The 15,969-nt window shown below is 40.7% G+C and overlaps 1 protein-coding gene across 1 annotated transcript in view; it reads left to right on the forward strand.

Annotated features, from left to right (window-relative positions):
* The window catches only part of URB1 (URB1 ribosome biogenesis homolog), a 57,859-nt gene extending 44,489 nt beyond the window's left edge, over nt 1–13,370 (forward strand). The window contains 10 exon segments of the mRNA XM_075033827.1: nt 3,268–3,428; nt 3,808–3,919; nt 4,904–5,010; nt 5,531–5,674; nt 6,449–6,558; nt 7,745–7,921; nt 8,858–9,099; nt 10,786–11,388; nt 12,612–12,793; nt 12,795–13,370. Of these exon segments, the coding sequence (XP_074889928.1) occupies nt 3,268–3,428; nt 3,808–3,919; nt 4,904–5,010; nt 5,531–5,674; nt 6,449–6,558; nt 7,745–7,921; nt 8,858–9,099; nt 10,786–11,388; nt 12,612–12,793; nt 12,795–12,830 (1,874 nt within the window). The 3' untranslated portion in view covers nt 12,831–13,370.
* The last annotated feature ends 2,599 nt before the right edge of the window (nt 13,371–15,969 follow it).

Genomic DNA, 15,969 nt, shown 5'->3' on the forward strand with positions numbered 1-15,969 from the left:
CCTTGCTGTACTTCACAGGCATGTTGTCTATTTAGAGAGCCCTTAAAGATCAAAGTGAGACAAGTATCATAAGGAATTTCCTAACCAGCTCCCTCCCTATGGTTAACCACTGTGTAGTTACAGCTGGATTTGGCTTTACACAACAATAACATCAGAAGCAATTGGCAGGCTGATAACTGTCTTTCAGTGAAATCATACTTACAGTCCTTTGTTCACATATACCCTTATAGTACAGTACCTGTTTTGTGTGTTCTTAGGCTATACTTAGCTATAGTTGTAAACCGCTCTGTATAATTTTGACAGCAATAAAAAGAACTGTCTTTTAGTCTACTGAGGAAAAAAAGGTACCAGAAGTATCTGGTGTTTTGCAGTGGCAGGGATCTTGGACAGTCCATTTAATGCTGGGTTGTGGAGATTGTTATTGATGAAGAGCATGGACAGCCAGTGTCTTTTCAACCTGGGTGTAATAGTTGGAAAAAACAGTGCTGTCATGCACCTGTCATCATCAGCCACCACCTAGAGGCAACCACCTTAAGTGGTGGGAGGGATTTGGTGGCTGTTGGTCAGCCTCAGCAGCGCTACAGTCAGCCAGCGATGACCACTGCTTGTGTGGGAAGCAGTGGGGCTGAGGGAGCTCTTGCACATCATGTTCTTGCGGAGCTGTGGAGGCAGTGGCTATCCCAACATAGGCTGACTCCAAAACTAGAGAGGGGAAAAATCGTCCTCCAAAAACTGCTCCATGCTGAGTGAGAGTCTGTCTTAAGAGGGGCATTTTTAAAGGGCCCAAGTGATTTATAAGTTCACGTCCCATGGTGCTCCTAAACCATGTCAGCTGCTCTTGGAATTCCCAATTCCTCTTTATTTATTTGCTCTTTGTACTGACTGCACAGTGCCCTGTGCACAGATGTTATATAACTGCTGAATTTATAAACATAGACTTATTGCACCGTGCTTAATGCTTACTGAGTAAAAAGTAAGTCTAGAGTTGGGCAGATAGCAAGTTCTGTCTAACTTTAGCTCTGATAAGCATCTTGTGGAAAGCTTTTCCATCATGGTTCTCAAGGTACTTTAAACAAACTGTATGTCAGACATAGAATTAACTTTTTTTTTTAATAATAGCTTGTTATTTTATGTTAGTTATTGAATGCACTCTTCAAGGTCAGCTGGATGGAAAATATTTCCACTGCATGTTTTCAGTGAAAGAAAGTTTTCCAAATAAATCTTTCTGTGACCAGCATAAACTTTACTGCTGAAGTGAGGACTTTGGTTTTCACTATCTGGTACGACCCCATAAAATTATCCACTTTCTCTGTCTAATTGGTGTACATTAGTAGTTCTCAAGAACTGCAGTCTGAAGGAGAGTCATGTGGTGGCTTGCTCTGAAAGGGAATACAAGACATACTTGATCCTGTACTGAAGAGGTTGTTGTATAGGCCATGGCTATGTGTGAGATGTCCATAAGTGATCGAGAATCCGCTGCATGCAGGCAGACGATTTTTAGATGATCTTTGCGTGTTCACTTGGGATTCAACAGAAAGCATCCATTTCCCAGTGCTTACCTTGCACCCTTGCATCTTGCCTGAAGAGTGGGAAGTGTAGAGTTGCTTTGCCACAGACAGAAGGTAGCAGAAGGCATAGATTAGGTGTCTCTCTGGTCTCTGTTTCTCTTTCTCCTGCCCTGTTGTGCTACTCCTCTCACAATTTTTACTTTGGCAGTCAGGTGGTGGCCTTGCCCAGTGCCTGAAGTAGAAGGGGATAGAGCAGTATCTGTACAAGCTCTGGTGATGTGAGAGGTATCCCGTGCTAACAAGCGAGGGATCTTTTTGCTCACTAGGAGGATGACTGAGGTGTTTTGCATTATGCCAGTTAAACTTGATGTGCCTTGGTGAGGACTGGTGTAGGGAAGTGTACAGTAATTGCTAGTATTGAAATAACTTGTAAAACCACTCAGTGAAAAGATCCATTACTGCAATTCGGTGGTGCCTTTGCATTGGTCATATAGCAGTGGGCTGGTTGGGAGGCAGTGCTGGGAGGTGGAGACCCTGCCATTGCCTGGCCCATAACTAGCAGAGCTAGGTGTGAAACTGCCAGGCACAAAATTAAAGTAGGAATTCTGGCAGTTGAGGAAAAGATGAGAGAAACAGCCCAGTTGCTGGTGCGAGGACAGAAATAATCTGTGATTTTTTTACATAAATATATATATATTTTTTATATGTATATATATATTTTAGCGGGGGGGGGGAGGAAATCAGTGGACCAAATATAGGTACTTGTTAGTAAGACTACAGCCTCTTCTTCAATAGGAATATTTGTTTCTCAGAAACTTCCTCTTGACCTTCAGTGTGAATTACAAGAAAATATGCGAATATTGTTGCTAAACTCAGAACTACAATACATTTGCACTTCAGCTGGTACAATACACCGAGGTGCCATTGTATTCCATTACTGGTGAATGGAATAGAAATAGCACGGGAGATATTCTGGAGGTTTTACATCATTTCTAGCCATCAGTGAGTAGAAATGGCACAAGCTCTTCAAAACACCCAGCCCTTAAATGAGAAACTCTAAATCCTGACGGTAAAATGCTATGGAAGATAAATGTTAGAGTCAAGGGTGTTTTTTCTTTTTGGCTGGTTACTGTTCATTGCTGGATTTTGTTTGTCCCAGAAGGACATAGGGCTACACTTTAGTACTTTGCTTGGAACATGCCTTACCGGCAGAATCACTCATGCCTGCACGGTAACAACTGGTGTGGCTAATGGCTTATTTATGTATTATTCTCCTGTCTGTTCTATTACAGAAGCTCTTTCATGCAGATAGGCTTTTCATTGGCTATGCTGATCTTTCTTTCAGGGACAGACTTATCAAGTGCCCAGAAAATGTTTTGAGGAAGACAATTTTCCCTCTTGTTCTTCTTTGTACTTAACTTTCCTGAAACAGTGAGATATGTTATGTCTTTACAGAATTTACTTCTAACTTTGCATGGTCTAGCAGGCAGAATTGTCTCTCTCTCACGTAAACGAGACTAACTACATTAATTTCAGCTCAGGTAAAGAATTCCTCTTCAGAGTGTTTTGCAAAATGCCTTTCTTAGCTGAAGGAGCCTTTAGCATGCAGTGAAGTAAGAGTTTGTAGGGGTAGGTCTAGAAATTGGTGTTTATGAATAGAAGTTTTGTTAATGATTATAGTGCTGTTATATACTCTATGACATGTCAGTATAATGCACGGGGTGTTTTTCTTTTGGTTTTTTTCCCTCTTCACATACAGAGTGTGTAGTGGCATGTCACAAGTTTGTTGAAGTCAATGCCCTGGGTCTAACAGTAGCTGCCCTTAGCAGCTATGATTCCAACATGAGAGCAGCAGCATATTTTGTCCTGGCTTCCTTTCGTTCTCATCTGGAAGGAGCTCGCTTTCGAGAGAAGAGTCAGGTAAGACTGAGATCAATTGGTAGTTTGCCAGGCTAGACATTTTAGGTCATGGACATTTACAGGAGAGTCACTGCTTTATTCATCCATCTACCTGCACATGGTGAGGGACCTACAAGAAGCTTCTTATCCTCTATTCCATTGTTTCTCCTCTGTCGCTTTGTGTTTCTTCCTGTTATAATCAATGGGCAGAAAAAGGTGGGGAAATGTGTTTTAGAAATTGTTAGGAATTTTATTTGTAGGAATGGAAATCCTGATGGGATTGGTATTTGTTTTATGGCCTATGAAATATCCTAAAAGCTTACTTATGTGTTCATGCTCTCCTGTTGTATTTGTTTGGGTTATGGTTCAAGCTTTTCTCCCCTGGGCTCTTGTGCTGCAGTTGCTGTATCTCTTGGATGCTGTGCAAAATGGAATCAGGCAGCCAAACCTCAGATTTACCTTCTCATTGACCCTCTACATTGCTCGTGTGGCACAGCAGATTCTGAAGCCAGGTACTGTAACCTACTGTGCATGTTGAACTCCTGGGGTGAGTCACTGTGCGTGGAGTAATGTCCTTGACTGATACTGGAAGATGAGATAGCTGTGACACTGGTAGGAGCCATGAAGTGTGCTTTCCTGTGTCTCAAAGAAAAACTTCCAGTGCTGGTGTAGACTGCCTTACTGGAGAAGTGGGAAGTGGCATTTTAATTTGTGTACAAAACCAGTCTGATCCATCAGGGATGAAGCCACTACCTCCTCGTAATTTTGAGGTGGAGGTGGGCAGAGGACTAGGTGAGGGTGCGGGTCCTGTTCAGCAGATCAGGGTAGGTTGGCCCAAGTGTCCTTTTGTCCTTAGACACTGAATCAACGTAAGTCACTGTTACAAAGAAGAATTATAGCATCAGGGAGTAGTTCAGTTTGGAAGGGACCTTGTGAGGTCTTTAGCTAAACCCTCTGCCCAAAGCAGGGCCAGCGGTAAGAGCAGATGACTTTGCGCAGGGCTTTATCCTAGAAAACCTCCAGACTTCTAGACTGATCCTAGAAAGCCTCCAAGGATGGAGACTGTATAGTCCCTCTGGGCAACTTGTTCCACTGCTCATGGGGGACATGTCTGGTCTGAAGGTTAAAAAGTATGATTGTGTAACATGAAGCGTTAGGCTTGAAATGTGGAGAGATTTGCCTCTCACTTTGCTGCAGATTTCTGTTTTGTCAATGAAGTAACGTTGGATTTGCTGAAGTCAGAGCCATGTTGAATGTTTATCTTCTCACCTGCTTTGTGCACACTCTGAATGAGCTTTTCATTTTGGGGAAGAGAAAAGGAGGGATGGCCAACAATATAATCAGCCTTAGAGCAGAAGGCCTCCTCACTGTAATTAATTGTACTGTTGTGATAGCTAGCTGAAACACTGGAAAATATAGGTACCGTTTATTTTTCTGTGTGGTTGTGTATTGTGAACATTGTCCTCCTACACAATAACCATTGTTTCTCTTCACAGAGGAGCACATGTATATAAAGGTAAACAGATTCCTTCTGTCACACCAGTATTTGGATCTGAGGAAAGTACCAGGGTTTTTCCAGCTTTTCTACAGTTTTGATTTTGAGGTAATGTAAGAACCCCATCTTCAGTATCCACTAATTCTTCAGAAAATAATAGAAGAAAGCCATAAAAATGCAATAAAATCTTATTCTTACATAGGCAATTAATTAGAGGCATCTTTGTTTTGTTTTATATTGGAATTAGCAGTATTATTTCTGGGTTTCTTTGTTGTTTTCTTAATAGTAACACATAATGAAATCATGAGTTGTGCTGTGCATGCTCCCTAAGCACAACAAACAGAATGTTCTGCCCTAGCTAGCTTACATTCATATTTGAGTTTAGGTTATTAATATTGAGTTCAACTGAGGCATTTTAGAAACTTTTAAGGTTCCATTATCAGTGCATATTTGGGCTGCAGAGTAACTGTTCCTGATGGTTGTTATTGATTAAATTTGAAAATTGAGAAGTCCAGAAAAAGCTGTTAAGCACTGTGCTAGCACTCCCAGGGAACCAGGTTTTTTGTACTCTTATGAGCAGGCATTATTTTGAAATGTCTGATGGTGGTATCTTTCTTATGGCTTCTAGTACAAAACAGAACGTGAGTGGATTCTCAGATTTCTTGGAGAAGGGCTGCGTGATAAACATTGCTATGAGCTCTATGACTACCAGAGGATTTTCCAGGTCATTCTTTCGTTTTTCAACAGTCCTTTGTGTGATGAGGGCTCCCAGGTAAGAATTAAAAAAAAAAAAAGAAAAACCAAACCACAAAAAAAACCTCAAACCACAAAAGTTTGCCTGGTTTGGAGATCTTAAACAAATACACAGCAGAAAGGAGCAGCTGACTTTTCCCTTGCCCTCTTGAAAATCTGCTCCTTGTTGATTTTGTGTGTGTGTGTGGAGGGGGAAATAATTGCTTATGTGTAAACCAGAGTCACATCCTTGTCTCCTGAAATTGGAACATGTCCCTGCCATCATGGAACCTCACTCAGTTTCATCAACTGGTGGTCTGGCTCTAGCCGTATTTCTGCTGCTCTGTGGAATATATTGCAGATACCACAGTTTTGCTCATATGGTCAAGGCCTTTGGTTTTTTAGGTCTCCTTATTCCCTAACCAGCATGTTACTTGTACAGTGCTTTAGCAGGAAAAAAACTCACATGCCAGCAGCTCTCATGTTCATAAACATCCACCCTGAGAAATCCAGTCTGTTAAAAGTATCTTAGTTGGGTATCAAAATCTTGGACAAAAAGAGAAAATTGTCTTGCTACCTTAAGAAATTTTTTTAAGAGTAGCATCTGTGTGTATGAACTCTTGAAAAGAGAATGTCTTTTCTTCCCTGGGGTTGTTAAGAACATGTGGTGTTTGGCAATACATTTTAACTTTAAGTTGATCAAATCCCAGATACCAGTCAGATTGCTAATTATATCCTTCTAAATGATTGATAATAATTAGATCCTGACTATGTTTTAATTTTGTAAAAGAACAAATTATATTTTCTGTTTCAGAGTCATATTCTGGAGATATTACAAAATGCTGCCCATGTCACCAGAGCTGCCTATGAGCTGATACAAGATCACAGCCTCCTAACCTGGATATTGCACATCTTAGAGAAAAGGTAACTAGGGAAATACTAGTGAAATGGGAACAATTTTACTGTCCACAGTAGAATAATTATGCAACTGAGTATGAAAACAAGGGTGATGGATACAGAGATGTCCTGTCAGTGGTTGTGACATTTGGCACCTAGGGCCATACTGGCAGAACTTGCTGAACTCTAAAGTGTTCCCTTGTGTCTCTAAAAACAAAATCAAGATGCTTTCAGGTTGTAGTAGGAGGGATGATGGTGTGTGTGGGCTTCATGTTTTTGATAACGCTTTCTTGAAAAACTTAGAAAACAAAATGGCACCGTATTTTAGCGTATGTGACTCTTTATTTTCAAATACCCACAATTCACATCCTGTCGTAGGACTACCTACACAGTAATTGGCACAATAATGAATTGGAGCTGTCTATAGCATTTTTCTTCCCACTCCTTCCTCCACCCCTTGCCTCTCCCTTACATACATGCACGCATGTACGCACACACACACGCATGCACGCGTGCATGCACACAACATCTCTTTTGCATAGATTCCCCTAGCAGGTTCAAGCAAGGTTTCAGGGTCATCTACATTGTGATTGGCCTGAACAGGTTCCCAGTACTGCTCCCCCATTGTGCACCTCTCTTTGGTACAATTTGGTACATTTTGAAATGAGAAAGCCTGGATTTGGCCTCTATCACCCAATACTTTGTGATTGTACTTTTGAGAAGTATTCTTGCATCCTCTGTACAAAAATGAGATTGCTCCCCCTGCTCCTCCCCCACCCGTAGAATAACAGAGTAAATATGGTTCCTGATACTGTGCTGTAAGCATTGCTGTTACTACTTAAAGTCTTAGGAACATAAGGAACCAAGCTGTCTTGAACAGTAACTGCTCTAAAGAAATGGTGGTAATGGCTGCCATGTAGTGGAATACTTAGCAGAGCTGTGTAATGAAAGATGCAAGTGAGAAATCACTAGTCTCATGCAGGGGCTGTGATACACTGTGTTTCCCCAGCTGCAACATGGCAAGAGGAGGGCAGTAACCAGGGCCTCCATGTGGCTGGGGCTTCAAAGGGGTGCACTCTCGTGACCTGATGGGGTCCTGGCTGAGAGGCACCTTTTGTCATTCACAGCTCCAAAAGTCCTCTAGGTGATGGACTGGTTCCTGGTTAGGATCTGCCTTCCAAATGGGTGTTTGCTTCTCTTTTTTGTTTTTCAGGTTTCTGGAAAACAAGCTGCTAAATAAAATTATTTCCTTACTCCATACTCTGTGGCTAACAAATTTAGGAGACAAGAGAGAAGTCAAGAATCAGTCCCAGGAGAACAGGAAGTTTCTTCCAATTCAGCTTGTAAATGAATTTCTGTATGTTTTGATCACATTAATCAAACACATTCGGTAAGTCCTTGTTTTCTTCTTAATCAGTTTGCATCTCATCCTCTGTCTAGCTGGAAATTTACTAAGGCTAGAAGAATTTCTTGATCTCTGGTAGTTTAATGCTTTTTTTCCCCCTTCAGTTTGAATGTTGAGTAGTGAATTTTGATGAGATTTCTTTGACAGGAAGGTTTAGCTGTTTAAACACGTGGGGCATAAAATAATAGCTGATGCACAGTTACTGTCAAGTTCTACATCCTTAATTACTGGCTATTTTTAAGCTGCTATGTTTTACCTTTTTCCTGCTGGATTAGAGCTTGCAGTTCACAATGCTATTTGCTGTAAGGATCTTTCATACTCTCCAAAGGTTTAGACTTTCTGTGTCTGTACCGTGCCTGCAAATTGTACAAGGAGAAACTGTGCAAAGTATTACACGACAGTGTTAAGAAGGAGTCAATCTCTTCTCTCCAGATCTAGAGCACTTAACCTGTCTTAAGCACAGCATTTGCAGCAGGGACAGTAGAAAGCAAATGATTAACCAGTTCTGTTTGGGTTCATAATAGTGCCTGCAGCTCTTTGTGCAGACAGGTATTGTCACAGCCTGGAGAAGCTGTTTATTTCCTCAAAATTTTGAAAATTCATGCAAAATAAAGAAGCATAGGTAAAGCTCCAGACCTCTGTCCTCTTCCTTGTGTGCCATCTGCCTTTGCTATTTACAGGCAGGAGGGCAAAGACTATGTTTCATGGTCTGTTCTGCCAGATGCTAATGGAGCGAAGTACTGGGGATTCAGTGGGAGTTAAACTAATTATTGCTGGCATCCTGAGAAACAAAAGTATATGTCTAGAGAACTGCAGGAGAAAACTGTAGGAAGAGACTGTAAGGAGAAACAGCCTATACTTATTTTATTTTATTAATTAGCAGGCAGAAAAATACATGGCACTTTTGTTTTCTTTTCATAGGACTAATTTAGATCTAGCCAAACTGACTCAGTTTTTCAGTACACTCAATTCTGTGCTGGAATATCGTGCTATAGTTGTTAAGGCCTTCAAAGAAATGAGCCGGTTCACTGTGAATGACAGTGTTCTCTCAAACAAAGAGATCCTCCTGCTGCTGCATAAGTGGAGCATCATTGAAAAAGACCTGCAACTACAAGAGGATGTGCAGAATCTAGCTCAGAAATACCAAATCAAAGAATTGCTTAGTAAGTACCAAAATATTTCAGAAAAGTAATATTGTTGAGGCTGTTACAAGTTAATTATACAAGTGAGGCAAACTTCATAGGAAGTAGTATTAATAACTTTTGTTGGACAATCTGATACAGCTTGGGGGAGGAGGAACGGAAATGGAAAGCCATTTTTCAGGTCTTCGTTGTAGTGATTTCTAACTTCAACACAATTCTGGAAGCTTTGGAGAAATACAGTTTTAAAAAGGGGAAGAGCTTTAAAATGAAACTTAGTCACAGATCTAGAGTCAGGCTTTGAAAAATTGTGTTCTTAAATGAAATTTAAAAAAAACCTGTGCTTGGAGGCTTTCTGCTCAAATATTTGAACCATTCTGAGTATGGATGGGGGATCTGAAAGTGAAATAAGAGTAAAAACTAGCAGTAAAGCAATCAAAAATGAAATAGCTAATTTTTCATATTGTCATCAGTGTTGGAAGAAAGCAAAAATACATTTGGACTTGTATGACTTCTCTCTTGTTACCTCTGTGAATAAAATATAGAAGGAACTTTGTAGTGGGAGGTGTTAAACAACGCTGGTTTCGTGCAAATACAGCAACTGCTTTTGGTGCACATTACAACTTCTATATGTTTCTTTAAATGTTCTGTATCAGTTAAACATTATTAAAGTATCACTGTATTTAAGGGATACTATAAAAGCTTTAGTTTTTCTAAAGTTTTTCCACACCCTTTTAGTGTCTTTCTGAGGATTTTTAGAGAGTTACTATAATGACACCTGTAACTTACTATATATGTGGTTTTAAAAAACCCTGTAGCTCCGCATCAGGAGCTTATAAAGGAGTTACAAAAATGGATCCTTATCTGAAATTTTGTTTCTGAGGTTACATTTCAAAAGTTGTCCCCATCCCCCACAGCCCCCAGGAAAAAAATGCTGAAGTGCATTTAGTTCATTCTAAGCTGCAGAGTGCAACAGAATTGAAATTTCTGATGATTTTCTCAATGACTCCTCAAAAGCAGGTTGCCATAAAATGCTGTGTGGTATGGTGGTGGCAAAGTCCTGTTGCTGTTTGGGAGCTTTGCTGCTCCCTGTGACACAGGCAGCATCTAACGGAGGGCAGCCCTGTGTCACAAAGTTCGGCTGCCTGCCTCTTCCCTTGGGGTGTGAAAGATTCACGTGCCCTTGGTTGACAGCACCCCGCCAGCCAGACACTCAGCCAGGATGCGGCTGTGCTGGAGGAAGGCAGACTTCACTGCTTTAGCCTGTGCCATTCAAGAGCAACGTAGCTGTGCAGATACCTCCTTCCATAGGCAGGCGTGTGCTGTGCCTTTGCTAGCCCAAAGAATAGCATCTTGAGCATTTCTCCTGAGGTGGTATAAATAATGTAGCCTTACTGGCAAAACTGCATCTTGTGGACCTCTGAAATACTGCCTCGGCTTTGCTGGGCTGTGAGCCAGGGGCTGGGTGGCATTACTGCTCACCTCAAAGTTAGGCGATCCAGTTCAGAAAAGTGTTTCAGCCTGTGAGTCGCTGCCTGTAGCCAGTTTGCTCTGAATTGTATAGGCTCAATTAGGCTGCTAAATGAGGCTAGTACTTATCCTTTTAGCAACTGAAACAACACATGATACCGTCTTTCTTGCATAATTTTCTACCAAGAAAATCCTTTGGAGTATCTGATGTTTGTTTTGGTGGTGGTTTTCTTCTCACAGAAAACATTAAAGAAAAGAACAAATCTCAAGCCTCTTCTCATGCATACCATCACATTCGGAAAAAGAATGAGATAGAAAGAGAAGACGACAGCACTGCAGACCTGGAAGTCTCTGAGCTGGAGAAATGCAGAGATCATCTGAACTCTGTATTTGCTCATTGGGAGCCTGTTTTCCCAATGCTGCCTGCCAAACATCGAGGGGAGCCCCTCAAATCTGCTGACCTCGTGGATGAAACAGTCAGTCTTACCTGTGCATCCACTTACGTAGTAACTAAATGGCTCATGAAGTCCATGGCTGAGCACAGCCTCAATATGCAAAATGTTTCATTAACTCTGCAGTGGCTACAGAATTGCATCTTGCCACACCCAGTGGCAGTGCAGGAGATCCTCAGGGATGAGATATTGAGGAACAACATCTTCAAGTTTTACACCCAGATCTGTGAGGCCAGCCGCGGAACAGCTGGACTCTTCAAAGAGCTCTCTTTATTCAGTTCAATCATGCTTCGCCTAATGGATGCTCAGGGCCTAACCAACAACGGCTTTCATGAACTTGTGAAAAAGTTGTGCCTGTCAGCAATGACGGAAGAGGATGCAAACAAGAAAGGTAACTTATCTTTTCCTTTTCACTCACGTTACAAGGCAGTAATGGTAGAAAGTAGGTAGTTCCATGGTTTTTTTTAATTCATTCTCCTGGTTTCAGCTGGGATAGAGTTCACTGTCTTCCTAGTAGCTGGTACAGTGCTATGTTTTGAGTTCAGTATGTGAAGAATGTTGATAACACTGATGTTTTCAGTTGTTGCTAGGTAATGTTTAGACTGAAGTCAAGAATTTTTCAGCTTCTCATGCCCAGCCAGTGAGAAAGCTGGAGGGGCACAAGAAGTTGGCACAGGACACAGCCAGGGCAGCTGACCCAAACTGGCCAAGGGTGTATTCCATACCATGGGACGTCACATCTAGTATAGGAACTGGAAAGTGGGGGTGGGGAATCACCGCTCGGGGACTAGCTGGGTGTTGGTCAGCGGGTGGTGAGCAATTGCACTGCACATCATTTGTACATTCCAATCCTTCTATTACTACTGTTGCCATTTTATTAGTGTTATCATTATCATTATTAGTTTCTTCTTTTCTGTTCTGTTAAACCGTTCTTATCTCAACCCAGGAGTTTTACTTCTTTTCCCAATTTTCTCCCCCATCCCACTGGGTGGGGGGGAGCGAGTGAGTGGCTGCTGCGTGGTGCTTAGTTGCTGGCTGGGGTTAAACCACGACATTCATCAAAACAGTTTCAAGTTTGCCCATGTCCGTTGGTGCTCATAACTTCACAGAGTAAAAGCTATGTCTTTGGTGGTATGGGCACAGGGGTTGGTAGCACAGAATAGGGTCACACTATAGGGGGTTTCTGATAGTACAACAGTCATACTCCCTCAAAGAAACCTCCCTTTCAAGGACTAAAATGGAGATCAGTGAAGTATAAAAAATACAATTCCAAGGGGAAAAATAGTCTGCAGCAAATGAGTCTATGTGGGTGTGGGTTCTGATCCATGTGCTATTCAGTGTTATAATTCGATAGCGAAATCCACAGGTCAGATTTCAACCTTTTTTATTTAAAGAGGTCAGAAGGTTGTGCTAACAAGAAACTGTTTTCTTTCCTTAATGTGAGGAGGATCATTGGCTTGGCATGGGCAAAAACCCCACAAATTTTCCATATAGGAAAAGAGTTAGGAAACTATTTTAAAACATAGATCTGGAGGTAAAATGGTTTGGTTTTGTACTACTATGTGGAAATAGAAGAATATCTGTTCTGATTTTTCTCTAATTTTTCTTCCACAGCTGTTTGTGTATTCCTGACTTCTGTTTACATTGGGGACATATGGCTTGGAGCACAGGAGCCAGATATGTTAATAACCCATGTCAAATTGATCTGCAGTAGTACAGATGATAAATTAAATGATGATGACTTGGAAACTCATAAACAAGGAGAAGAAACTATCACGCCTCTTTGCAAAACCCTTTACTTGGCTACATTGGGGCATTAATTCAGTGAACTGACACTTAATCTTTAATGTTATACGCTCTGCCATTGTTGCTGCGAGCCATGAAGCCCTCCTGAACTGTTCTCCATACAAATCTAACTTGTTTTGTCATAAAGATCGATATTTTATTACTGTGTGCAAACTCAGAGGGGGAAAATTGCATTCGTCATCTCTCAGTGGAATATTAAAGCTCTCATCTCCCTTTTCTTGAACACTATGGGACACAATGTTATTTATATCATTTTTATTACAGGCATTTTTAACTTTATGAAGAACCAAAAGAGACTGATTAGTGCATTGCCTCTGGACTGTATTTCAGTCCCCATGTAGTTAAAATCCATCCTCTCCCCAATATAAGATGGAGAAAAAAGGCTGCAGAGCTTCACAACAATGTGGTATAAGTGCAAAGAATAAGTAGTCAGAGGTTTAGCCACGATGACCTACTATTTCTTGAAGAACCCAGTTTCTTTCATGATATATAATACCAAAACCAGTATGAATAGAAGAGTGAACACTGAAATCATGGTGGCTTTAAATTAAATGGCTTTTGAAAGCATTTATATTGGAGCTGGTCTGTTTTTATTCTACTTTTGGGGTTGCTTTTTTTTTTTTTTTTTTCTTTAATTAAAAAAAGCCCTGACCATCACCACTGCTGGGACTTGCAACAAAGGCCCATCTTCTCTCCACTCTGAAAAAATGAGAGATGGAACTAAAACCCAAATGACTTGCTGCTCATTGATTATACATGTTTTTTATTGGAAATTCTCTGTGAAATCTGATAAATATTTCTTGAATGTGGCCTCGAGGGCAGTTTAACGTACCATTCCAGATATGCAAATACGCAGAGCCTGCTTGAACCTTTGAAATGTAAAACAGGATTTATTAAATTGACTCATGAATATATGCTGTGCCTAGGTACTTTGTACAAATTCTGTACAGGGAAGAATCAGAAATGCATACTCCTTGTGATATTCATTTAATTTGTTGTTGTTTTTTTTTTAAAGAAAAAAACATGAGATGCAAATAATGAGGATTGCTTCTACATATAAATATTCTTGTCCTAAAGAAGCCATAATATCTATATCAAGACTTGATTTAAAAATAACAAATATTTCTTGAAAAAGCTGCAAGCCCGTTAGAAGCTAAATTTTGTGTCATATAAAATCCCTAGGGTCTGACATCAGGAAATCTGCTTTGTGATGAAAAAATCTTATTTTACTTAAAAAAAAAACAAACAGGCAAAATGAAACCAAAGGAGTTCCAAAACAGAAGATGTCTTTCCATCTCATCTAACTGGAAAAGAAAATACTCATGCCACATAGGGAAGGAGTTTTGCAGCTCTTGAGGGACTGAGCACATCTAACAGTGGTTTATAGTATGATTTGCTTGAAAAAATTAAAGAAATGAGGTAAAACCATTCAACCAACCTAAGGACAGTAATGCAGAAATGTATTTTCTGTACACAAATGTATCTTAATTGGCAATAAATTAAATTAATTTTCCCCAAGTTGAGTCTGTTTTGCCCATGATGGTAACTGGTAAGCAATTGCCCTATCTTAATCTTGACCCACAAACTTTTTCATCCCATTTTCCCCCCTGTGCTGCTGAGGGGGAGCGAATGAGTGGCTGGGTAGGCATCTGGCAGCCAGGCAAGGCCAACCCACCACAATATGTAATGTGGTGTAGCGTGATCCCTTCCAATCCCTTAATAAAGTAACAAAACCCAAATCCTAAATGCCACGACCCAGTTGTTGCACACTTTCCAACAAGTTGCAAGCCCAAAATGTTTTTGGGTGTGCACCTGCATGCCTGGCAATAATGGCCTTTCACATGCCTTTTGGCCATGTTTGCTTAAAAAAATAAGTTGTGTAACTGTGGTACCTGCAGGAGCAGAATTCGTGTGTTGAAGCGCAACCAGTTGGAAGAGTGATTCTTGAGTGAGATCTGATTCTAGAAATAGGTACAGCAGATGAAAACAGGCATCCTAAATTACTTATGCTTAAGCAGCTATTTTCACACCTTAGTATTTCTCTCTGTGGATGGAAGTAGTGATTTCTGAATGCAGTTTTGTCACTGCTAAAATAAGGAAGATAACTTTCAAGCCTATAGTGGACTTTAGCTAATGAGATACACAGTGCTATAGAAGTGGAAAGCAGGATCAGGAGACCATGACTACAACGAGGGCGTCGTACATGTTGGTATGCTTTCCTTACAGTAATGCATCTAAATCCTGACCACATGAATCCACCCTAAGGGTTTGTGCTCAAATGATGATTTTCTGACGGCCTTAAGTATTCAGAAAGGCCCAACAGTGAGTACTTTCTCCCTAGCCTGTAATGTTTTGTTAGTATCTCCAATACTGCTATTACCAAAATACTCAAGGTTGGAGGAGAGGATTGTTCATACACATTTTTAAAATGGTAGTTTTGGAAACAGAAAAAGAATGAATGCAAATGAACTGACAATTTAAAGCTACTAGCCTGTCATGTAAAAGATAAGTAGCTCAGATGTGCTTATCAGTGAAGAGAATGTAGCTGTGCATGTGGGAACTTTTAAAAATAAGGCTTAATCTCTCACCGTCTCTGAGCTTCAGTATATTCTAGTAATGTAGCAATTAAAAGATTATTATGAAGTCGTCCTGGAAATAGTGGTTAAGTATCTCTAAAAGCCATAGATGGTTAGGAGTCGAATGATTTGTGTGTGTGAATTACTGCCAACATATTCAAAACGCATTTTAATAAATTATATAGATGGAGAGTCATTATTTTAAGAAATTAAGCTTGATTAAAATAAATTGTGGAGAGCATTTGGAAATGGAAAACTTGCTCCATATATGGGCCTACATTTTAATACAAGGAGTTTCTACAATTTAACACAAGTTACTCACTTTGATGGTGTTGTGATGAGAGCCATGTGGATGAAGCTCCAGAGCGCACTGCAGCGGGCCCCGTGGTCTGGGCTGCCCTCACAGAAGTCATTGTCAGGACGGGCCTTTTAAGCCTTTTACTCAAAATTCACAAAAACTGGGTGAAGTCAACAGCCCAGAAGAAGATATTGCTTCCTGTTGTACCTGGTGTATAGACCACGTACAGTTTGAGTTGCAGGTGGGGCTCCTCAGGATTTTAAATGGCTCTCAGCGGTGGGCTGCTGGTGCC

Source organism: Buteo buteo, chromosome 8, assembly GCF_964188355.1.
Source record: "Buteo buteo chromosome 8, bButBut1.hap1.1, whole genome shotgun sequence".
NCBI lineage: Eukaryota > Metazoa > Chordata > Aves > Accipitriformes > Accipitridae > Buteo > Buteo buteo.